The 26,157-nt window shown below is 46.1% G+C and overlaps 1 protein-coding gene across 1 annotated transcript in view; it reads left to right on the top strand.

The window, feature by feature from the left end:
- Window positions 1-268: 268 nt before the first annotated feature.
- Window positions 269-26,157, top strand: part of mcu (mitochondrial calcium uniporter) — a 142,214-nt gene continuing 116,325 nt past the window's right edge. Inside the window, exon 1 of the mRNA XM_071391371.1 lies at window positions 269-493. Coding sequence (XP_071247472.1) covers window positions 377-493 — 117 coding nt within the window. The 5' untranslated portion in view covers window positions 269-376. The remainder of the gene's footprint in view (window positions 494-26,157) is intronic.

Consider the following 26,157-nt stretch of genomic DNA (forward strand, 5'->3'; position numbering starts at 1 on the left):
CATTCTCTGATTGGTCGAATCGTCCATAATTGGCAACGCTGTGGATTTACACCCGCAATCATTTCTTTAATATTGTGCTTTTGTAGGTTATGATTATTTTCATTTCGCGGCTATTTCGTATCGAATGGAATGACAGAAATGAAACGGCACTTCATAAATCGATCAGGGCTTTCATTGAGTTATAGGGAAAGTTATTGTTTGGTGAGTTCAACCCCACCTCTGTTCTGAAATTCCTTGCCGCGTCGGGGTGTGTTGTGTGAAACGCAAGCCCAGCCCCGCAGTCCGCCTACTCTACTCCCCCTCCCCGTCTGCCACCGTCTCTCTCTTGGTCCGCCTGCAGCATTCGACATCCCAGCGAGGATTTTTCACTACAGAGATGGCTGCGAAAGTGTGTAGAACAGTACTCATCTTGACCAGGAGCAGCGGAGCTGTGGCCACCGGGCTCCCCGCACTCGCTATCTCATCACAGCGGCACCACCAGCATATAAGACCGGTAAGTCGTCGGACCTGGGTGCGGAGAGATGTGGGACAAGGCAGGGCAGCGAACGAGGATATGAGGCAGTGACGGTGGGCTGTTCTGACTGTAGCTTGATGACGGGTCTTGCTAAGGAAGTAACGCTAACTAGCGTCATTAATAGTTTTCTTCGGTGTCTTCCTTGATATTGGTTGAAGTTAAGGTTTGCTGTAATATTAGTTGTCGAAGTATTTTGCTACAACTGTTAAAAACCGGGGTCAGTCAATCACCTTGTGGCCGCAGGCGCTTTTGACAGTAGCAATGCAGGTTTTAGGTACTGGTAAACTCTGTCGACCACTGGCCCGCCGTCTATGGCAATGTACAATATACATTTATGTAAAATGTCCCAAGCTTAGTGTGGCTATTTTCTCTGTATACGTCTTAACTATATCAACGGTTTGTATCTAGCTAGACCCGTTGTGGGTGTGTTTTTTGCATGGGATCATCTTGAACGCAACAGTGGGCTCAAACCTCTCAACTTCAATGTTGACGAAGTGCCAACAGCTGTACATTAATATGGGCACCGTCCCCGGTTTGATACCGACGGACATGGACTACACCTCGCTTTTTATCGTTCACTAGTGACGTGGTTTACCCAATGCTCGCCATTCTATAGATTTTCCGATAGACTTTGGCCCAAGGTGTTGTTTATCCTGGTCATTTGATGAGCGCGATTACTCGTTCGCCCACACCTCCGCGCCTGTATCGTGTATGTTAACGGTATAGACGCGGTGTGTGTGCGCCTCTGCAGTAGTGGGCTAGCGGGGTGACAGTGCGGCAGAATGGAACTCCTCGCCTTGGCATGTGGTGAGCGGTGGAGCCGTGCGCCTCCATATAAGCGTGAGGGGAACTACAGGCAGTGAAGAATAAAATAAATAAAACACTGTCTCTCTCTCTCACACACACACACACACACACACACACACACACACACACACACACACACACACACACACACACACACACACACACACACACACATTTCAAATACTTTATTTAAATCCACAAATCACATGAATGTGATTGTAATGTCTGCACACACACAGGTCGCGTTGGGATGCTTCCATACTGGCAGAAATATAATTGTGTTTACGAGGTCTTGTCCATACTTCACTATGGTGCAGTAATTACATCCAAGCCAGTCCACTGTGTGTGTAATGTGTCTGTGTGTAATGTGTCTGTGTGTGTAATGTGCCTGTGTGTGTAATGTGTAGTGTGTGTGTGTGTGTGTGTAATGTGTGTGTAATGTGTAATGTGCCTGTGTGTAATGTGCCTGTGTGTAATGTGTCTGTGTGCGTGTGTGTGTGCCTGTGTGTAATGTGTCTGACGTGCGTGTGTGGTAGGGCTGGGAGTTGCCAGGGACCTCACGATATTATCACTAAGGTGCCGATAATATGTATTGTGATTTTTCTCAATTCTATTTTGTATTGCGATTCGGTTTTGAGATGTAATGTTCCGAACTTATTGCTTCCTATATTGTCTGCTGCAGAGAGACGAGAGGGAGCATGTGAACATTTGTTCTGGTCAGTCGTGGGAATCAAAGTGGTGAAAACAAAACATGTTGGATCATGGATAACAAGCTCTAGGATGAAAAATACTGGAGGTTTGGCGCCGGTACAGACCACCAGCGCTAGCTAACACTACCTAGCACACAAAAAAAAAAAATATATATATGATTTATTATTATTATTATTTTTTACAAATCGATACTTGGGTGACGTAATTATCAATTCCCCCTAGTGTGTGAGTGTGTGTAACAACCAGATGAGGGAGAGAAGATAAGAAAGAGGGAGACAGAGAGAAATACAGTGGAATGAGGAAGTGAAGTCATCATGAGTCCAATATTTCTCTGTGGAGAGTTGAGGGAAATCCAGGAGCTTGACTGTTGCTGTGTGGTTTAGAATTCTCTGCTGTGCCTGAGGGGAGGAAGAGGGGAGGAAGAGGAGAGGCGGAGAGAGGAGGGGAGGCGGAGAGAGGGGAGGAGAGGGAGGGGAGGCAGAGAGAGGAGAGGGAGGGGAGGCAGAGAGAGGAGAGGGAGGGGAGGAAGAGAGAGGAGATGGAAGGAGAGTCATAGGGAGTAAGAGGGGAGGAGAGGAACTGAAGCTTAGATGTGTGGATGATATAGGCTAGCTTAAGCCAGGGGTCGACCTCATACAGGATTTCTATATTATCTCAGAAACCGCTGTACGCGCTTCTATCTCACACAAACACATACACACACACGGGAGATCAGAAAAATGAAAATGAGTGGCACAGGCCATCTCTCTCTACCTACGCCCATGGCCTCACTGCTAGCTGGTCCCTTCATCTAAGGTCAGGTTACTATTGGCTGGTCCCTTCATCTAAGGTCAGGTTACTATTGGCTGGGCCCTTCATCTAAGGTCAGGTTACTATTGGCTGGGCCCTTCATCTAAGGTCAGGTTACTATTGGCTGGTCCCTTCATCTAAGGTCAGGTTACTATTGGCTGGTCCCTTCATCTAAAGTCAGGTTACTATTGGCTGGTCCCTTCATCTAAGGTCAGGTTACTATTGGCTGGTCCCTTCATCTCTCTGTACCTCACACTACTAGCCTTCATCTCTCTGTACCTCACACTACTAGCCTTCATCTCACTCTACCTCACACTACTAGCCTTCATCTCTCTGTACCTCACACTACTAGCCTTCATCTCTCTGTACCTCACACTACTAGCCTTCATCTCTCTGTACCTCACACTACTAGCCTTCATCTCACTCTACCTCACACTACTAGCCTTCATCTCACTCTACCTCACACTACTAGCCTTCATCTCTCTGTACCTCACACTACTAGCCTTCATCTCTCTGTACCTCACACTACTAGCCTTCATCTCTCTGTACCTCACACTACTAGCCTTCATCTCTCTGTACCTCACACTACTAGCCTTCATCTCACTCTACCTCACACTACTAGCCTTCATCTCACTCTACCTCACACTACTAGCCTTCATCTCTCTGTACCTCACACTACTAGCCTTCATCTCTCTGTACCTCACACTACTAGCCTTCATCTCACTCTACCTCACACTACTAGCCTTCATCTCTCTGTACCTCACACTACTAGACTAAAGCTCTCTGTTCCTGCTGTGAACTACTGCACTAGAAAACCTTTCCCCATACTGCTCAAAGACTCTCCTCCCCTCTACAACTAGTGCCCCTATGGGGCCTGGTCCACAATAGTGCACTATATAGCTTCCTGTGGGACATAGACATGGAAATGTCACATAGCTGTTTTTTCAGTCAGCTTTATGAGGATGTTTACCTGTCATGTTGTCTGGCTGGGTCATCGATGTGTGGCTGTCACAGCACAGACCTAGCTAGTGTAAAGCTGTCTGTGTCATGTTGTCTGGCTGGGCCATCGATGTGTGTGGCTGTCACAGCACAGACCTAGCTAGTGTAAAGCTGTCTGTGTCATGTTGTCTGGCCTGGCCATCGATGTGTGTGGCTGTCACAGCACAGACCTAGCTAGTGTAACGCTGTCTGTGTCATGTTGTCTGGCCTGGCCATCGATGTGTGGCTGTCACAGCACAGACCTAGCTAGTGTAAAGCTGTCTGTGTCATGTTGTCAGGCTGGGCCATCGATGTGTGGCTGTCACAGCACAGACCTAGCTAGTGTAAAGCTGTCAGTGTCATGTTGTCTGGCCTGGCCATCGATGTGTGGGGCTGTCACAGCACAGACCTAGCTAGTGTAACGCTGTGTGTTTGTGTGTGTGTGTGTGTGGCCCTAGCTAGCATAAAGTTATGTGTGTAGCATAAGGCTGTATGTGTGTGTGTGTGTGTGTGTGTGTGTGGCCCTAGCTAGCATAAAGTTATGTGTGTAGCATAAGGCTGTATGTGTGTGTGTGTGTGTGTGTGGCCCTAGCTAGCATAAAGTTATGTGTGTAGCATAAGGCTGTATGTGTGTGTGTGTGTGTGTGTGGCCCTAGCTAGCATAAAGTTATGTGTGTAGCATAAGGCTGTGTGTGTGTGTGTGGGCCCTAGCTAGCATAAAGTTATGTGTGTAGCATAAGGCTGTATGTGTGTGTGTGTGTGTGTGTGTGGGGGCCCTAGCATAATGCTGTCAGTGTATGACGACTGTGTGCCCTGTCAGGGCTGTGACAGCAAGGCTGCTGTTGTGTTTTTAATTCTCCTCACTGAATGACGGGAACTCCAACCATCATATACGCTTGGGGCTGTAAACCTCATGTTGCCATGGAGTTAAGCACTACTGTGACTAGCTAAGTGAATAAGATTCAATGTTGTCATGTCTTTTTAAACGACCGCAAACCAAGTTTCCATTGTGAGACCATACATTAAACTACTACTAAGCCAACGTGATGTTTATTTTATTTACATTTAATTTTATTTAACTTTTTATTTAACTAGGCAAGTCAGTTTAAGAACAAGTTCTTATTTACAATGACAGTCCCTAGGAACAGTGGGTTAACTGCCTTGTTCAGGGGCAGTTGAAGACATGTTGGTTTTATCAATAAAGCATTTTTGATGTTGTTGCAAACTTCCCTTGTCTTTCCAATAGTTGCTGAATATCTTGGAGCTTTCCGAGCACATCTACTACTGCATTAGGTCACAGCTTGTTCTTGAGACTCTTTGGGATGTTAAGATGTAGAATATGCAAGGAAGTATATTTTATATGGTCGTGCTCTTCTTATTTCATATTTTAATTTCTCCTGTGTTTTTGTTCTACCTTATGTTATTTGTAGTGCTATATTGATATTGATTACTGCATTGTTGGGTTTAGAGTTTGCAAGAAAGGCATTTCACTGTACTTGTGCAGGTGGCATTAAAACTTGAAACTTAACCCATGACATTTACCAGAGTCGCTCCCCTCCTCAAGAAACTTAACCAGACAGGCTTCAAGACGTGTCACTCAACTGAGACTGCTCTTCTGTGTCACGGAGGCTCTCCACACTGCCAAAGCTGACTCTCTCTCCTCTGTCCTCATCCTCTTAGATCTATCCACTGCCTTTGACACTGTGAACCATCAGATTCTCCTCTTCACCCTCTCAGGGCTGGGAGTCTCAGGCTCAGCGCACTCTGCATCCTACCTGGCAGGCTTCTCCTACCAGGTGACATGGAGAGGATCTGTGTCTGCACCATGTACTCTCACTACCGGTGTCCCTCAGGGCTCGGTTCTAGGCCCCCTACTCTTCTCTCTATACACCAAGTCCCTTGGTTTCGTCATATCCTCACATGGTCTCTTCTATCACTGCTTTGCGGTTGACACTTAAATTATTATGTATTAGTCAAATATTATGTGTTTGGGCTTCTTGCGGTTAATTTGCAGTTACAAATGATTTGTAATTATGTTCCGGTCCCCCTGACCATCCGCTCACAAAAAAATCGGCCCATGGCTGAATCTAGTTGATGATCCCTGCTCAGCAAGACCCTACCTCATACAGGAAGCAGGTCTGAATCCAGGCACTTGTAATATCCCGTCTGGACTAGTGCAACTGTTGGCTGGGCTCCCCGCTTATGCCATCAAACCCCTGCAACTTATCTAGAACGCAGCAGCCTGCCTGGTGTTCAACCTTTCCGAGTTGACTACCCGCTACTCCTCACACTCCACGGACTTCCAGTTGAAGTTCACATCCACTACAGACCATGGTGTTTACCTACGGAACAGGAAGAGGAACTGCCCCTCCCTACCTTCAGGATATGATTAAACCCTACACCCTAACCCATCCACTACAAGACCATGGTGGTTACCTACAAAACAGGAAGAGGAACTTCCCCTCCCTACCTTCAGGATATGATAAAACCCTACACCCCAACCCATCCACTACAAGACCATGGTGTTTACCTACGGAACAGGAAGAGGAACTGCCCCTCCCTACCTTCAGGATATGATCAAACCCTACACCCCAACCCATCCACTACAGACCATGGTGTTTACCTACGGAAGAGGAACTGCCCCTCCCTACCTTCAGGATATGATCAAACCCTACACCCCAACCCATCCACTACAAGACCATGGTGTTTACCTACGGAACAGGAAGAGGAACTGCCCCTCCCTACCTTCAGGATATGATCAAACCCTACACCCCAACCCATCCACTACAAGACCATGGTGTTTACCTATGGAACAGGAAGAGGAACTGCCCCTCCCTACCTTCAGGATATGATCAAACCCTACACCCTAACCCATCCACTACAAGACCATGGTGTTTACCTACGGAACAGGAAGAGGAACTGCCCCTCCCTACCTTCAGGATATGATCAAACCCTACACCCCAACCCATCCACTACAAGACCATGGTGTTTACCTACGGAACAGGAAGAGGAACTGCCCCTCCCTACCTTCAGGATATGATCAAACCCTACACTCCAACCCATCCACTACAGACCATGGTGTTTACCTACGGAACAGGAAGAGGAACTGCCCCTCCCTACCTTCAGGATATGATCAAACCCTACACCCTAACCCATCCACTACAAGACCATGGTGTTTACCTACGGAACAGGAAGAGGAACTGCCCCTCCCTACCTTCAGGATATGATCAAACCCTACACTCCAACCTGAGAACTCCGTTCTGCCACCCCTGGTCTCTTGGCCCTTGCACCCCCACGGGAGGGCAGCTTCCGCTCAGCCCAGTCCCAGCTATTCTCTGTCCTAACATTACAAAAAATATATTCCATTGTATGACCCACATCAGTGAACCCTTTTAAAGTTATGGGAATTGGCCATACATTTAAATGTTTCTTACAGAAGAAATCATACGCGTGGTAGTAATTGAAAAAGAACAGGACTCCTTTTTGTTTTTCCACTTGTCTTTGAGAAACTTACCCTAAACATGACTTCCTTATTGTGTAGTATGGGCCCCTGGGAAAAACATCAACAAAGGCTCCAAAAACACCCAAATACGGTCATTTTAGAAACGACAAAGCTCTCAGTAGATTGGTGCAGGTCTTCAGATGTTGTACACTTGAAATAGTGGTGAGGAGGAGGAGTGGACTGTGTCTGGTCGTGACTTCGCCATTTATTTTCTATATTCAGAGTTCACTCAAACATAATTTAAAGTTTTACTATTGACAGTTAAAGCTGATTTTTGGGATTGTATATCAATTTGCTTTCCTTAAATATTTGTCATCTGATGAATTTGTTTAAACAATTCAGAAACTTAATCAAACTTTTTTTTGTTGCCGCCAGCTCCTGATATCAGGGCATGAAATCTATCATCTGTGTCCTGAATTAGCCTAGTGTGCATGTTTACCCAGCTATATCCTGGCCTGAGCTCGGTTTCCATGGCTAAACTACCTGGCTAGCGATACTCCGTCCATTCCACAGGTAACTCCCAAAATCAAGGAAGCATTTGCGTAAATGAGGGATGCAAAGTATATTGAAAGCATGGGATGCTTTCAATACACTTGTAGAATCTATGCCAAGGTGCATTGAAGCTGTTTTGGCAGCTCCTCGTGGCCCAACACCCTATTAAGACACTTTGTTGGTGTTTCCATTATTTTGGCGGTTACATGTAGCAGCATGCTTCACAGAGAATGGAACAGCCGGATAGGGGAAACGTCTCGAGTCGCACAAAAGGGAATATAACGTCTGAAAAAAATAACTTCTCCTTTTAACCTGGGCTTCCTCCCTATTGACTCAGCTGTCTGTATAAAAGAGGTCCTTAGAACCCAGTACTAACGCGTGGCAGGGGACGACAGACATGGATTTATCAGCTTTCTTAACATCCATGGGACTGTTTATGCACAATGGTTGCATCCAAAATGGGAAGCTAATTCCGTAGGGCTTTGTTTCAAAAGTAGATCACTATCCAGTCCATTCTAACGTGTGGCAGGGGAGTAGTGTTGGAACCGTTTTGAATAAACAGCCCCTCAAGACTGATACATCTCTGTCTAAAAGTGGGGTTCTCTGCGGGACGAGTCACAAAGGCACATTATTGAATCTTGCCATACACCATCTGGGCCCCTCTCTTTATGTCACATCAAAGACGAGCTGCACGTCAGTCCTAAAATGGCAGCGAAACAACAGGTGAAAGAAAATATGTTGGATTGAATGTGAGGATGCTTCTAATGATTGATATCATGTCACCTTTTTCTCATATCCTTATTGAAATCCTACCGGACCAGTACACTATTAGAGGTAGAACCTAGTTATCAGGGGCCTCTGGGGACCTTGAGGGAGTGGCTCGACAGGGGCAGAGGTCAGGCTCCCCTTCCTGGAAAATAATCCAATCAGGATTGAGTTAATTTAATTTACGTTTAACTCCTTTGATTGATTTTGAAGCTAAAATGATCAGGATTAGTGCAGGATAAGAGATTGAGACTGGCGGTTGATAGGGTCGGGGTGAAGAGACTGGCAGGAGATTTGCGGTCGATAGGGCCGTGGGTGAAGAGACTGGCGGGAGATGGGGCCGTGGGTGAAGCGACTGGCGGGAGATGGGGCCGTGGGTGAAGAGACTGGCGGGAGATAGGGTCGTGGGTGAAGAGACTGGCCGGAGATGGGGTCGTGGGTGAAGAGACTGGCCGGAGATGGGGTCGTGGGTGAAGAGACTGGCCGGAGATGGGGTCGTGGGTGAAGAGACTGGCGGGAGATGGGGCCGTGGGTGAGGAGACTGGCAGGAGATTTGCGGTCGATAGGGCCGTGGGTGAAGAGACTGGCGGGAGATGGGGCCGTGGGTGAAGCGACTGGCGGGAGATGGGGCCGTGGGTGAAGAGACTGGCGGGAGATAGGGTCGTGGGTGAAGAGACTGGCCGGAGATGGGGTCGTGGGTGAAGAGACTGGCCGGAGATGGGGTCGTGGGTGAAGAGACTGGCGGGAGATGGGGTCGTGGGTGAAGAGACTGGCGGGAGATGGGGCCGTGGGTGAGGAGACTGGCGGGAGATGGGGCCGTGGGTGAAGAGACTGGCGGGAGATGGGGCCGGGGTGAAGAGACTGGCGGGAGATGGGGCCGGGGTGAAGAGACTGGCGGGAGATGGGGCCGGGGTGAAGAGACTGGCGGGCGATGGGGCCGTGGGTGAAGAGACTTAACACATAGACACCCGCAGCGACACATATTACTATAAGCTATAGAAGTGTATGAGATGTGAGTTCTCGGGGTTGGGGTGAGATGTGAGTTGTTGGGGTGAGATGTGAGTTCTCGGGGTTGGGGTGAGATGTGAGTTCTCTGGGTTGGGGTGAGATGTGAATTCTCGGGCTTGGGGTGAGATGTGAATTCTCGGGCTTGGGGTGAGATGTGAATTCTCTGGGTTGGGGTGAGATGTGAATTCTCTGGGTTGGGGTGAGATGTGAATTCTCGGGCTTGGGGTGAGATGTGAATTCTCTGGGTTGGGGTGAGATGTGAATTCTCTGGGTTGGGGTGAGATGTGAATTCTTAGGGGTTGGGGTGAGATGTGAATTCTCGGGGTTGGGGTGAGATGTGAATTCTCGGGGTTGGGGTGAGATGTGAATTCTCGGGGCTGGGGTGAGATGTGAATTCCCGGGGTTGGGGTGAGATGTGAATTCTTAGGGGTTGGGGTGAGATGTGAATTCTTAGGGGTTGGGGTGAGATGTGAGTTCTCGGGGTTGGGGTGAGATGTGAATTCTTAGGGTGAGATGTGAATTCTCTGGGTTGGGGTGAGATGTGAATTCTCGGGCTTGGGGTGAGATGTGAATTCTCGGGCTTGGGGTGAGATGTGAATTCTCTGGGTTGGGGTGAGATGTGAATTCTCTGGGTTGGGGTGAGATGTGAATTCTTAGGGGTTGGGGTGAGATGTGAATTCTCGGGGTTGGGGTGAGATGTGAATTCTCGGGGTTGAGGTGAGATGTGAATTCTCGGGGTTGGGGTGAGATGTGAATTCTCGGGGCTGGGGTGAGATGTGAATTCCCGGGGTTGGGGTGAGATGTGAATTCTTAGGGGTTGGGGTGAGATGTGAATTCTTAGGGGTTGGGGTGAGATGTGAGTTCTCGGGGTTGGGGTGAGATGTGAATTCTTAGGGTGAGATGTGAATTCTCGGGGTTGGGGTGAGATGTGAATTCTTAGGGGTTGGGGTGAGATGTGAATTCTTAGGGTGAGATGTGAATTCTCGGGGTTGGGGTGAGATGTGAATTCTTAGGGGTTGGGGTGAGATGTGAGTTCTTAGGGGTTGGGGTGAGATGTGAATTCTTAGGGGTTGGGGTGAGATGTGAGTTCTCGGGGTTGGGGTGAGATGTGAATTCTTAGGGTGAGATGTGAATTCTCGGGGTTGGGGTGAGATGTGAATTCTTAGGGGTTGGGGTGAGATGTGAGTTCTTAGGGGTTGGGGTGAGATGTGAATTCTTAGGGTGAGATGTGAATTCTCGGGGTTGGGGTGAGATGTGAATTCTTAGGGGTTGGGGTGAGATGTGAGTTCTTAGGGGTTGGGGTGAGATGTGAATTCTTAGGGTGAGATGTGAATTCTGAGGGTTGGGGTGAGATGTGAATTCTCGGGGTTGGGGTGAGATGTGAATTCTCGGGTTGGGGTGAGATGTGAGTTCTCGGGGTTGGGGTGAGATGTGAATTCTCGGGGTTGGGGTGAGATGTGAATTGTTGGGGTGAGATGTGAATTCTCGGGGTTGGGGTGAGATGTGAAATCTCAGGGTTGGGGTGAGATGAGAATTCTCAGGTCTCGTATGTCACCTCCAGAAGTAGTGGGCAAGAATTGCTCGAGAGTTTTTATGACCGGTACACGCCCACACCGTTCTGTTGTTGGGGTACGCCCACACCGTTCTGTTGTTGGGGTACGCCCACACCGTTCTGTTGTTGGGGTACGCCCACACCGTTCTGTTGTTGGGGTACGCCCACACCGTGTTGGGGTACGCCCACACCGTGTTGGGGTACGCCCACACCGTTCCAACACATAAAAGCTGCTTTCTAAGAGACTTTATTACGTTTTTTTTGGAGGGAAGGAAAACTATTTCACTCATATTGTAAGTAATTATAGGTCATATTTCATAGGACTCTGGAAACCCCGGACAGTTACTGTAAAGCTAATTTCCTGCAATTTTACACATTTTTGTCATGACTTATGCTGTGTTCTTATACAAACTCAGTGACTCAAACATTTATAACAAAATCAATGGAGGTGGGTGTGTATGTCACAGTGTCACATCTGAACGTCATTTATCTAGCAGTAGTGGATGATCGTCCTGTTTTTAGAGACAGTTGATTGGCATGTCGCTCCAGAGCCCTCTACTCTCCCATGGTTACTGTTGCCGTGACAGTGACTGATGTGGTAGCGTTGCTTAGCGTTTCAATGATTGATGAGTTTTCAGGGGTCAGGCCTTGATTGGATGTGTGTTTATGGTCTTCTCATTCATACGCCTGCGTATCGGGTATACACTGAGTGGACAAAACATTATGAACACCAGTTCTTTCCATAACAGACTGACCAGGTGAATCCAGGTGAACGCTATGATCCCTTATTGATGTCACTTGTTAAATCCACTTCAAATCAGTGTAGATGAAGAAGAGGAAACGGGTTAAATAAGGATTTTTAAGCCTTGCCGACAATTGAGACGTGTGCCATACAGAGGGTGAATGAACAAGACAAAATATTTAAGTGCCTTTAAACAGGGTATGGTTTTAGGTGCCAGGTGCACCAGTTTGAGTGTGTCAAGAACTGCAACGCTGCTGGGTTTTTCACGCTGAACAGTTTCCTGTGTTTATCAAGAATGGTCCACCACCCAAAAGAAATCCAGTCAACTTTACACAACTGTGGGAAGCATTGTAGTCAACATGGGCCAGCATCCCTGTGGAGTCAACATGGGCCAGCATCCCTGTGGAGTCAACATGGGCCAGCATCCCTGTGAAACGCTTTCGACACCTCGTAGAGTCCATGCCCCGACGTAATTGGGTTGAGGTAAAAGGGTGTGCAAGTCAATATTAGGAAGGTGTTCCTAATGTTTTGTACACTCAGTGTAGGCAGCTATTCACACGTCTGCATATAGGTGGCTATTCTCCATGGTAATGGGTAGTGTAGTTAATCTAGATTCTATAATTAAATTGCTCTATTTAATTCTGTAAACTAGCTATATTCCCCAACTAGATAATATTGAGATTGTGTCACACATTGAACACGTTTCTCTGTAGATGAGTAGAATAGAACAGAATATAATGTATTTTGGTAGGCCGTCATTGTAAATAAGAATTTGTTCTTAACTGACTTGCCTAGTTAAATAAATACAAAATATATTTAACATAAAATTGTATTTGTCACATGCTCCAAATACAGCAGGTGTCGACCTTACAGTGAAATACTTACTTACAAGCCCTGAACCAACAATGCAGTTTTAAGAAAATAGAGTTAAGAAAATATTTACAAAAAATACCGTTACCGGTACTGGGTCAATGTGCGGGGGTACAGGTTAGTCCAGGTAATATGTACATGTAGGTGGGGGTGAAGTGACTATGCATAGATAATAAACAGAGAGAAGCAGCTGTGTAAAAACAACGGGGTGGGGGGGGTCGTCAATGTAAAAAATAGTCCGGGTGGCCATGTGATTAATTGTTCAGCAGTCTTATGGCTTTGGGGTAGAAGCTGTTAGGAGCCTTTTGGTACTATACTTGGCGTTCCGGTCCCGCTTGCCGTGCGGTAGCAGAGAGAACAGTCTATGACTAGGGTGGCTGGAATCTTTGACAATTTCTAAAGCCTTCCTCTGACACCGCCTGGTATAGAGGTCCTGGATGGCAGGAAGCTTGGCCCCAGTGATGTACTGGGTCGTACACACTACCCTCTGTAGCGCCTTGTGGTCGGATGCTGAGCATAAGGCGCTACACACACGTGTAAGTATGTAAGTATGTATGTATGTATATATATATACCCACGGAGCTACCTATTCTCCAAGCCAATCATATTGAACCCTGCACAGTGCTACAGTCTTCTCTGAAGAAGGTGGATAGGATATAATCCCTTGTCAGTTGCATGCGGGCTGTTCCTTTAAACCAATAGTATCTACTGTCCTGCGGGCTGTTCCTTTAAACCAATAGTATCTACTGTCCTGCGGGCTGTTCCTTTAAACCAATAGTATCGACTGTCCTGCGGGCTGTTCCTTTAAACCAATAGTATCGACTGTCCTGCGGGCTGTTCCTTTAAACCAATAGTATCGACTGTCCTGCGGGCTGTTCCTTTAAACCAATAGTATCGACTGTCCTGCGGGCTGTTCCTTTAAACCAATAGTATCGACTGTCCTGCGGGCTGTTCCTTTAAACCAATAGTATCGACTGTCCTGCGGGCTGTTCCTTTAAACCAATAGTATCTACTGTCCTGCGGGCTGTTCCTTTAAACCAATAGTATCGACTTTCCTGCGGGCTGTTCCTTTAAACCAATAGTATCGACTGTCCTGCGGGCTGTTCCTTTAAACCAATAGTATCTACTGTCCTGCGGGCTGTTCCTTTAAACCAATAGTATCGACTGTCCTGCGGGCTGTTCCTTTAAACCAATAGTATCGACTGTCCTGCGGGCTGTTCCTTTAAACCAATAGTATCGACTGTCCTGCGGGCTGTTCCTTTAAACCAATAGTATCGACTGTCCTGCGGGCTGTTCCTTTAAACCAATAGTATCGACTTTCCTGCGGGCTGTTCCTTTAAACCAATAGTATCGACTGTCCTGCGGGCTGTTCCTTTAAACCAATAGTATCTACTGTCCTGCGGGCTGTTCCTTTAAACCAATAGTATCGACTGTGAGCAGTCTTGCATCGTACTTCGCTCTCACACAGCTACAGTATGTGCATGGGTTCGCTTCACGCTCCTACAACGTGGGAGACACAGGACCAAAACAGAGGAGAAGTTTAGCCTTGTTCTCCAAACGCTCTTAGTTGTACATTGACCTGAATGCTGTTTACTTTGTCCATCTACATATCGCTGACTCCACCTTTTAAAGTGTCAATAGATCCAGTTTGATGGTTTATAGACGCACTGTAGATCCGGTCTGATGGTTTATAGACACGCTGTAGATCCGGTCTGATGGTTTTATAGACACGCTGTAGATCCAGTCTGATGGTTTTATAGACACGCTGTAGATCCGGTTTGAGGCTGTATTTCAGCAGGTGAGGTGAATCTGAGTTTTCAAAACCATTTTAAAGCTGTAGGATATGAGGTCATTCAACATGATATGAATCGTGTCATTGTGGTATTGTTACAGGAGATGACAGATTTGTTCAGAAGATATTCAAAGATGACTTCCAGCTGTGGGTCATATTTCCATATTTGCCTATAGTACCTACAGTTCAGCCCAACGTTGAGTATTTTTTTTTTTATAAATAGCCGAGACAACACAGGACAATGGAGTCAGTGGTTGTATGCCCTAAGGTGGACTTAACCATTTGCCATGGATGCTGCTGTGGAAAAATACACACCCAATGTCTCCAGACAAGGTCATTGAGTGGTTGAGAAGATACTAGGCCTGACAGCGGAACATGGCAGCAGAACATATCATCAAGTGCGTTTGCACTGGTGTGTTGCCTTGCCTACTAGTGTAAATTGGAAAGTGTTTGTGTTGGATACTGTTGTACTGAAGAATTGAGGACATGTTGCTATCGGTTACGGCTGCTACGCTACACTACGTTGTGTTGGTGATGACATGAGATCCTACAGGGGTGATGTAGGTACTACTGGACTATGTCTCACTATCTCACTTCCTACTGTCAAGTCTGATAGACCAATGAGTGCCTACATACCCGGCTGGGATATGTCAAGTCTGATAGACCAATGAGTACCTACATCCCCGGCTGTGATATGTCAAGTCTGATAGACCAATGAGCTCACTTGTCTCTTTCCATCTCTACCAAAAAGATGGTGAATTTCCATCAGACCTGTTAAAACTGAAACTAATGTATTTATTTAACCCGATCTCACAGGTCAAAGTCTCTCCAAGCAGATTAGAAAGTATTTGAGAATATCTATCTGTGGGATGATGGCTAACTTGGTTCAGCTGATTATTTAAGTAAAGAGGAAATTCAGCATTTTCTTAAAATTTCTGTGGAAATATATTTAAAAAAAGCTTCTTTATTGTTCAAACCAACACATTTCAGGCCGTAGCCTTCATCAGAGTTTTCGGCTGATTGTCAAAGCAGCTCTGCTATCGATGGAACCAATAGGATATAACCCCGACACCAAGGATATAACCTCATCATCCATTGTAACAAAAAAGTACATTGAATTTCAGTAGTAGACTGTACTTGAGGAAGTCACCTGGTTAGTACAGTGACTATAGCATCTTATAGGCTCCTAAAAACTCCACTCTGGACATTGAAGCCAGTTCCACTGCATTTAAAAAAATTGTTCCCCTCTAATCAGGGACTGATTTAGACCTGGGACACCAGGTGTGTGAATCCTCTCTAATCAGGGACTGATATAGACCTGGGACACCAGGTGTGTGATTCCTCTCTAATCAGGGACTGATTTAGACCTGGGACACCAGGTGTGTGATTCCTCTCTAATCAGGGACTGATTTAGACCTGGGACACCAGGTGTGTGATTCCTCTCTAATCAGGGACTGATTTAGACCTGGGACACCAGGTGTGTGAATCCTCTCTAATCAGGGACTGATTTAGACCCGGGACACCAGGTGTGTGAAACCTCTCTAATCAGGGACTGATCCCTGTCATAGGCCATGCAGTACCTTGTCTTTCACTGCCATTTTTCATCACGGTGCTGCTTACCTTATGTTAGTGTCCTCTTGTCTCCTCGCTCTCTGTCACACTCTCTCTCTCCCTCGTTCTGTCTCTCCCTGTCTTTCTCATCCCCTGTGCATCTCTCTCTCTCTCGCTCTCTCTCTCTCTCTCTCTCTCTCTCTCTCTCTCTCTCTCTCTCTCTCTCTCTCTCTCGCTCTGTTGCTCTCTCTTTCTCTTTCGCTCTCGCTCTCGCTCTGTTGCTCTCTCTTCCTCCCCCCCTCTCTCTCCCGCTCTATCGTCCCCATGTGCTCTCCTCTCTCCATAAGTCCGTCCATCCGTGTCGTGAATTTGCCGCCTGCTCAGCTGCCATGCCCTCTCCACCTTTCCCCCTTCTCATCCCCTCTCTCACGCTCACCAGCTGTTTCCCTCTAGGCAAATGACTTGGAATAACTACTGGAATATGAGTACTGATATGTGAGAGAGTTCCAGCGGGTTATAAGATACTGTAGCTCGACTAAGGGTCACGTTTACCGCCAAACCTGATCATCATACATCTTCATATTCTTACAACGTCTAATGGTTTCTGCTTAGTCGCTTGTCAGCTTTGCACAGAATATTTTTAAGGCATTGATGAGCAAAGAAAAATCGTACTGTTAGGGAAAACGCTGGCCATTGGTCTGTAGTATGTTTTTCCTGATTAATAATTGAGCACACAGAGTGGCCTTGTCCTGTTGTAGAAGGACAGCCATTATGGAGTTGGGATTTTTTCCCCAATGTTTTTTAACCTTTACTAGGCAAGTCAGTTAAGAACAAATAATTTTTTTCAATGACGGCCTAGGAACGGTGGGTTAACTGCCTTGTTCCGAGGCAGAACAACAGATTTTTACCTTGTCAGCTCGGGGATTCGATCTAGCATCCTTTCGGTTACTAGTCCAACGCTCTAACCACTAGGCTACCTGCATCAGTGCTCTGGATAATGTGTATATACACTGACTGGACAAAACATTAAGAACACGTTTCTAATATTGCCCCTTTATATAGAATCTATATAAACTACACTATTCATTATCATTGAGTTATAGAATCTATATAAACTACACTATCCGTTACCATGGAGAATATAATCTATATAAACTACACTATTCATTATCATTGAGTTATAGAATCTATATAAACTACACTACCCAGTATCATTGAGTTATAGAATCTATATAAACTACACTATCCGTTACCATGGAGAATAGAATCTATATAAACTACACTATTCATTATCATTGAGTTATAGAATCTATATAAACTACACTATCCATTACCATTGAGTTATAGAATCTATATAAACTACACTACCCATTATCATTGAGTTATAGAATCTATATAAACTACACTACCCATTATCATTGAGTTATAGAATCTATATAAACTACACTATCCGTTACCATGGAGAATATAATCTATATAAACTACACTACTCATTACCATGGAGAATAGCCACCTATATGCAGACGTGTGAATAGATGCCTACACTGAGTGTACAAAACATTAGGAACACCTTCCTAGTATTGACTTGCACCCCCTACCCTCAGAACAGCCTCAATAGGTCGGGACATGGACTCTACAAGGTGTTGAAAGCGTTCCACAGGGATGTTGGCTCATGTTGACTACAATGCTTCCCACAGTTGTGTCAAGTTGGCTGGATGGCTCCTACTATACCCTTTTCAAAGGCACTGTTGTCTTGCCTGTTCACCCTCTGAATGGCACACATACACAATCCATGTCTCATTTGTCTCAAGGCTTAGAAATCCTTCTTTAACAACTGACATCAGTAAGGGATCATAGCTTTTACCTGGATTCATCTGGTCTATGTCCTAATGTTTTGTATGATATAATATATTAATATATGCCATTTAACAGACTCTTTTTATCCAAAGCGACTTAGTCATGCGTGTATTTTTACATGTGTATGTGGTCCTAGTGGGAATCGAACCCACAACTCTTGGCTTTGCAAGACGACTGATCCACGCGTGAGTCTTGTGCTGGACAATGGCTGTCGTATTGGGCTCAAGGCCTGTCGTATTGGGCTCAAGGCCTGTCGTATTGGGCTGATTGGCTGTAGTAGGCTAGCACGATGGCCTTGTGTGCTTCTGCTGTGTTGTGGTCAAGGAGATGTTAAAACTACTATTATGGAAAGGGGGATACCTAGTCAGTTGTACAACTTAATGCATTCATCTGAAATGTGTCTTCCGCATTTAACCCCTCTGAATCAGAGAGGTGCGGGGAACAGGAGGTTAACTGCCTTGCTCTGTCAGAACGACAGATTTTTTTTTACCTTGTCAGCTTGGGGATTCGATCCAGCAACCTTTCGGTTACTGGTCCAACGCTCTAACCACTAGTCTACCCTGCCACCCTACACTCTAACCACTCGGCTACCTGCCGGAATGCCTCCACTTTAATCCAGTTCGTTTTACAGGGACATGACACATGAATCAACATTTAAAGGGACAGTACACATGAATCAACATTTAAAGGGACAGTACACATGAATCAACATTTTAAAGGGTTTTAGCCAGCCGGCTAATTTTCAACTGCAGTCCTGTGTATTTCACTCTGGAATTCAGAGGGACGACTACTGTGTGTTCCTGTTATGCTGGAGGACATCAAGACTCCTGTGTGTTCCTGTTATGCTAGAGGACATCAAGACTCCTGTGTGTTCCTGTTATGAATACTTTGGATGGTATGCATCAGTACCTTTGATGGTCATTTACCCGAGGAAACCAGGTAAAGCTGTCTCAACCCCGTGCTCTGTGTGTGTACCCTGCTGTCAGAGTACGTTAATGAGCTATTAGCTGTTTTGTTCGTGTAGCTGAGTAACTAGAGTCCCAAATGGAACCTTGTTCCCTACATAGAGCCCTGGTCTAAACTAGTGCACTATGTAGGGAGTAGGGTGCACTATGTAGGGTGCACTATGGGACGCCGACTAGGAAGACATCTGTGATGTGGACATTAAAGTAGGCAAATGAGAATAATACGGTGATGAATGGATGGAGGGAGAGAACGCTTGGTTAGGCCCAGCTTTCGTCTGTGTGTGGTCGTCTCACCACTTACCACACGGGCAAACTTAAAGGTTGTAAACAGCTCTGGCACACACACACACACACACACACACACACACACACACACACACACACACACACACACACACACACACACACACACACACACACACAGCTCTGATGGCATCCCATATTAGAGGTGTGATTGAACTCATTATTGTGGCAGGAAAACAAATCTGTGGCGTTGCGACGTGTGTGTGTGTGTGTGTGTCGGCAGCGTCCCAGATCAGTAAATTACACCTTAACATGAAGGTCAACCTGACAAGTCTGAGTTGAATAACGCATTAATCCACTGGTGTGTGTGTGTAATGTCCTTGTGCTGGAGCAGGGCTCTCCAACCCTGTTCCATTTTATTCATAAAAAATGAGTTAAAACCTACAGGAGGGTTTCTCTCCAGGAACAGGGTTGGAGTTAAAACTTACAGGAGGGTATCTCTCCAGGAACAGGGTTGGAGTTAAAACCTACAGGAGGGTAGCTCTCCAGGAACAGGGTTGGAGTTAAAACCTACAGGAGGGTTTCTCTCCAGGAACAGGGTTGGAGTTAAAACCTACAGGAGGGTAGCTCTCTAGGAACAGGGTTGGAGTTAAAACCTACAGGAGGGTAGCTCTCCAGGAACAGGGTTGGAGTTAAAACCTACAGGAGGGTTTCTCTCCAGGAACAGGGTTGGAGTTAAAACCTACAGGAGGGTATCTCTCCAGGAACAGGGTTGGAGTTAAAACATACAGGAGGGTTTCTCTCCAGGAACAAGGTTGGAATTAAAACCTACAGGAGGGTTTCTCTCCAGGAACAGGGTTGGAGTTAAAACCTACAGGAGGGTAGCTCTCTAGGAACAGGGTTGGAGTTAAAACCTACAGGAGGGTTTCTCTCCAGGAACAGGGTTGGAGTTAAAACCTACAGGAGGGCATCTCTCCAGGAACAGGGTCGGAGTTAAAACCTACAGGAGGGTATCTCTCCAGTAACAGGGTCGGAGTTAAAACCTACAGGAGGGTTTCTCCAGTAACAGGGTTGGAGTTAAAACCTACAGGAGGGTTTTTCTCCAGGAACAGGGTTGGAGTTAAAACCTACAGGAGGGTATCTCTCCAGGAACAGGGTTGGAGTTAAAACCTACAGGAGGGCATCTCTCCAGGAACAGGGTTGGAGTTAAAACCTACAGGAGGTTATCTCCAGTAACAGGGTTGGAGTTAAAACCTACAGGAGGGTGTCTCTCCAGTAACAGGGTTGGAGTTAAAACCTACAGGAGGGTTTCTCTCCAGGAACAGGGTTGGAGTTAAAACCTACAGGAGGGTTTCTCTCCAGGAACAGGGTTGGAGTTAAAACCTACAGGAGGGTTTCTCTCCAGGAACAGGGTTGGAGTTAAAACCTACAGGAGGGTATCTCTCCAGTAACAGGGTTGGAGTTAAAACCTACAGGAGGGTTTCTCTCCAGGAACAGGGTTGGGGTTAAAACCTACAGGAGGGTTTCTCTCCAGGAACAGGGTTGGAGTTAAAACCTACAGGAGGGTATCTCTCCAGGGACAGGGTTGGAGGTAAAACCTAGAGGAGGGTTTCTCCAGGAACAGGGTTGGAGTTAAAACCTAGAGGAGGGTTTCTCCAGGAACAGGGTTGGAGTTAAAACCTAGAGGAGGGTGTCTGGGCTAGAGTGTGTGAGTCTGTCTTTGCAGACCAGACCGTTCTTCTCCAATATATCTGCCAAGCCACTGACGCCTCCTGGTTATTGTATCACCCCACTCAGACCCCAGCTGTACCCAGCCTGTCCTCGTCCACATCCCAAATGCCACCCCCATTCCCTGTATATAGGATGTACTACTTCAGACCAATGCAAATAGGGCCCTGGTCTAAAGTAGTGCACTATGTAGGGAATAGGGTGCCATTTGGGATGCAGATCTATGATGTTCCTCCTGTCCCCTCGTGGCCCCTCCTGGCCCCTCCGTGCCCCCTCCTGTCCCCTCCTGTCCACTCCTGTCCACTCCCGTCCCCTCCCGTCCCCTCCCGTCCCCTCCTGTTCCCTCGTGGCCCCTCCCTGCCCCCTCCTGTCCCCTCCTGTCCCCTCCCGTCCCCTCCTGGCCCCTCCTGGCCCCTCCTGTCCCCTCCCGTCCCCTCCCGTTCCCTCCTGTCCCCTCCCGTCCCCTCCCGTCCCCTCTACCACCGTAGGTCTTCATTCTTCCTCATTTAATTCAAAACAATATATGAAACCTGGTAGATTCCATTCCATCCGGGGGCATCATTTTAAACACCTCAGAATATCCATAAATGGTTTATCCAAAGCGATCCTGTGACGATAGGCAGAAAAACAGACTTCCCTGTGGGGGACAGAAGAGGGGGGAGAGAGAGAGAGATTTATTTTAACCCTAATACAACACACCTGATTCTGATAATTAACTGGTTGATGAGCAGAGGGAGAAGAAGCCAGTCTACTGGGCTTGGGTCAGCAGTGTTTCTGGTTCTAGAGAGAAGCCATGAAGTGGGATTGGGTCAGAAGGGAGGAATAAAGAAAACGAGTGTTTACATTTTTCACATTTAAGTGCCAACGGCTGGAGATACAATGTCTTGCTGTATATATATTTTCTCATATTGGCTTTTGGCTCAGCCTGGTTATTTCTCTGAAGGGCAAAGCTAACCCAGCCTGGCTGATGGATGTTTAATCAAAGCTAACCCAGCCTGGCTGATGGGGATGTTTTATCAAAGCTAACCCAGCCTGGCGGATGGATGTTTTATCAAAGCTAACCCAGCCTGGCTGATGGATGTTTTATCAAAGCTAACCCAGCCTGGCTGATGGGGATGTGTATTTAACAGTAGCACAGCTTGGGTGAGGCTGAAGAGTTCATTAATTAGACTACTACAGGACCTCTCTCCTCAGAGACATCTCTAGGTGTGTGTGTGTGTTCATCTCTCTCCTCAGAGACATCCCAAGGCCCTCTGAGCGATGATGAGAGGAGTATAACCAAGGCCAGGGCCACGTCTCTGTTCTTTACATTATAACCAAGGCCAGGGCCACGTCTCTGTTCTTTACATTATAACCAAGGCCAGGGCCACGTCTCTGTTCTTTACATTATAACCAAGGCCACGTCTCTGTTCTTTACATTATAACCAAGGCCACGTCTCTGTTCTTTACATTATAACCAAGGCCACGTCTCTGTACTTTACATTATAACCAAGGCCACGTCTCTGTTCTTTACATTATAACCAAGGACAGGGCCACGTCTCTGTTCTTTACATTATAACCAAGGCCAGGGCCACGTCTCTGTACTTTACATTATAACCAAGGCCAGGGCCACGTCTCTGTTCTTTACATTATAACCAAGGCCACGTCTCTGTTCTTTACATTATAACCAAGGCCAGGGCCACGTCTCTGTACTTTACATTATAACCAAGGCCAGGGCCACGTCTCTGTTCTTTACATTATAACCAAGGCCACGTCTCTGTTCTTTACATTATAACCAAGGCCACGTCTCTGTTCTTTACATTATAACCAAGGCCAGGGCCACGTCTCTGTACTTTACATTATAACCAAGGCCAGGGCCACGTCTCTGTTCTTTACATTATAACCAAGGCCACGTCTCTGTTCTTTACATTATAACCAAGGCCAGGGCCACGTCTCTGTTCTTTACATTATAACCAAGGCAGTTTATTTAATCTCTAGTTAAATTCTGTTGATAGACATGATGATGAGCTAGTTGAAATGCATGCTGGTAGATTGGAAAAGGACTTTCTCTCTGCACACTTCGGAGGAATTTACTTTGTGTCTGTCACGATGACCTTCCTTGGAAACAAGATTAATGACGGTATAAACGTTGCTCCTGGACAGTCAATAACAAAATGACAAAATGGCTGAAAAACACTCAATTATTCTGGAAAAATCTTTTTTTATTTTTTATTTTTTTTAATCGTTTGGTTGTCTATTGAAACGGGTTTAATCTGGAATCAGACGGTTATAGGACAGTCATCTATCTTATTGGCCAGTTGGCTCATAAGCAGTTCCACTGTTGATCAGTAGGCATACCAAATGGCATTCTGTCCCCTATGTAATGCACTACTTTGGACCACAGTCCTTTTTAGGGCCTGGTCAAAAAAGTAGTTCACAGTATACGGAAATAGGGACACTTCCAGTAGTGTGAATCGATACTGAGGGTTCATAGCAAAAAAAAAATGGTCCTGGCGTTGTCAAGCTCCTTACGCTTGTTGTCGTGGTGACGAGACGAGTCGAGCTAGTGTTGCCTCGGGGTTAAACTTCTAATAACGCTGCGTGATCTGGAGGGCAGATTGTGGTGTGATTTAAACCCTGGTAGTTCCACTCTGCTGCAGAGAAGTCTTTAACATTATGGTGTAAGGTTTCACCAGGTGTGTGTGTGTGTGTGTGTGTGTGTGTGTGTGTGTGTGTGTGTGTGTGTGTGTGTGTGTGTGTGTGTGTGTGTGTGTGTGTGTGTGTGTGTGTGTGTGTGTGTGTGGACACACACACTAGCCAGTGGAGCATGAAGGGCTCATCATGTCTAGATAGATAGGACGTGTGGAAACTGGAAACCCTTTGCCTTCAGTCTCCAGGTCACGACAGTGTGTCCAATAGGAGGGTGATGTGTGGACATGTCTTTAGCATGGTAATAGGAGGGTGATGTGTGGACATGTCTTTAGCATGGTAATAGGAGGGTGATGTGTGGACATGTCTTTAGCATGGTAATAGGAGGGTGATGTGTGGACATGTCTTTAGCATGGTAATAGGAGGGTGATGTGTGGACATGTCTTTAGCATGGTAATAGGAGGGTGATGTGTGGACATGTCTTTAGCATGGTAATAGGAGGGTGATGTGTGGACATGTCTTTAGCATGGTAATAGGAGGGTGGTGTGTGGACATGTCTTTAGCATGGTAATAGGAGGGTGATGTGTGGACATGTCTTTAGCATGGTAATAGGAGGGTGATGTGTGGACATGTCTTTAGCATGGTAATAGGAGGGTGATGTGTGGACATGTCTTTAGCATGGTAATAGGAGGGTGATGTGTGGACATGTCTTTAGCATGGTAATAGGAGGGTGATGTGTGGACATGTCTTTAGCATGGTAATAGGAGGGTGATGTGTGGACATGTCTTTAGCATGGTAATAGGAGGGTGATGTGTGGACATGTCTTTAGCATGGTAATAGGAGGGTGATGTGTGGACATGTCTTTAGCATGGTAATAGGAGGGTGATGTGTGGACATGTCTTTAGCATGGTAATAGGAGGGTGATGTGTGGACATGTCTTTAGCATGGTAGGTTATGTCTTTAGCATGGTAGGTTATGTCTTTAGCATGGTAGGTTATGTCTTTAGCATGGTAGGACATGTCTTTAGCATGGTAGGACATGTCTTTAGCATGGTAGGACATGTCTTTATCATGGTAGGTTATGTCTTTATAATGGTAGGACATGTCTTTAGCATGGTAGGACATGTCTTGATTTTTTATTTATTTATTTATTTCACCTTTATTTAACCAGGTAGGCTAGTTGAGAACAAGTTCTCATTTGCAACTGCGACCTGGCCAAGATAAAGCAAAGCAGTGTGAACAGACAACAACACAGAGTTACACATGGAGTAAACAATAAACAAGTCAATAACATAGTAGGAAAAAAAAGATAAAAAAAGAGATCATGGTAGGTTATGTCTTTATCATGGTAGGACATAGTCTTTATCATGGTAGGTTAGCACTGTGGCGTTGTGGAAGGATGTTACCACTTGGTTGGTTCATCACATAGTCAACCTTTCTCTACCCTTTTTCATGTCTCAACTACTCAAAATTGCACACAGAACATTCACTACTGAAACAAGTATATATGAACATTGATTCTGGAAGATTTGTCGCGTGAGGCACTGTGGTAACATGTACTGCTAACAGAGTTTTAGACTGTTAAATTAGCTGTCTAGTCTATGTTTTATAAATGTGCAATATTTAAACTCCCAACTGTTACAAATCTAAGCCAGTTTTATTTTTTTTTATTTATTTTTTAAAGGACTTCCGCAAACCACAGGTTGAAAACCACTGATGTAGACTGGCAATAGGGCTCTGGTTGTTACAGCTTCCTCTGTAGTACTTCCTGTTCACTTTATAGTGGGTAGCGTGGTAAGTTAATTTAGTAATGTGGCAATGTGGAATGATGTTACTGTTTGTTGCGTATAGTCACAAAGCCATATTAAATGTGTATATATTAATGATGTATTATTATAATAATAGTTTATTACATTTGTAAAGGGCTTTTCATTATACAGAATAATCTCAAAGTGCATGAAATCAAAACTCAATCTATAATGGAAAAAACTAGGCAACTGACACCACCAACCCAGCTGACGGGATCAGACACCAGACACCACCAACCCAGCTGACGGGATCAGACACCAGACACCACCAACCCAGCTGACGGGATCAGACACCAGACACCACCAACCCAGCTGACGGGATTAGACACCAGACACCACCAACCCAGCTGACGGGATCAGACACCAGACACCACCAACCCAGCTGACGGGACACACCAACTGACACCACCAACCCAGCTGACGGGACACAATAACTGACACCACCAACCCAGCTGACGGGATCAGACACCAGACACCACCAACCCAGCTGACGGGATCAGACACCAGACACCACCAACCCAGCTGACGGGACACACCAACTGACACCACCAACCCAGCTGACGGGATCAGACACCAAGGAACACAGCTGTGAACAGAAGGCCATCCTGAAGAGAAAGGTCTTTGTGCCCGTTTTTAAAGGAGCCCACAGTCCGCGGTGCCTTCTGGTGGTCTGGGAGGCTGAGGGAGGGCAAGCTTGTCACAGACTTTGGTTTTTCCAAAATGATTGACGACCATGTATCCAACACCTCTCAGTAACTCTCCTTGCGAGGATAACAGCGCTGAGCATTTCTCTGAAATGTGGTATGAGTTGGAGAACACAGTGGGAGACATCTTAGCCCAGTCCTCCATACACAAT

The sequence above is a fragment of the Salvelinus alpinus genome, chromosome 3, assembly GCF_045679555.1.
Source record: "Salvelinus alpinus chromosome 3, SLU_Salpinus.1, whole genome shotgun sequence".
Classification (NCBI taxonomy): domain Eukaryota; kingdom Metazoa; phylum Chordata; class Actinopteri; order Salmoniformes; family Salmonidae; genus Salvelinus; species Salvelinus alpinus.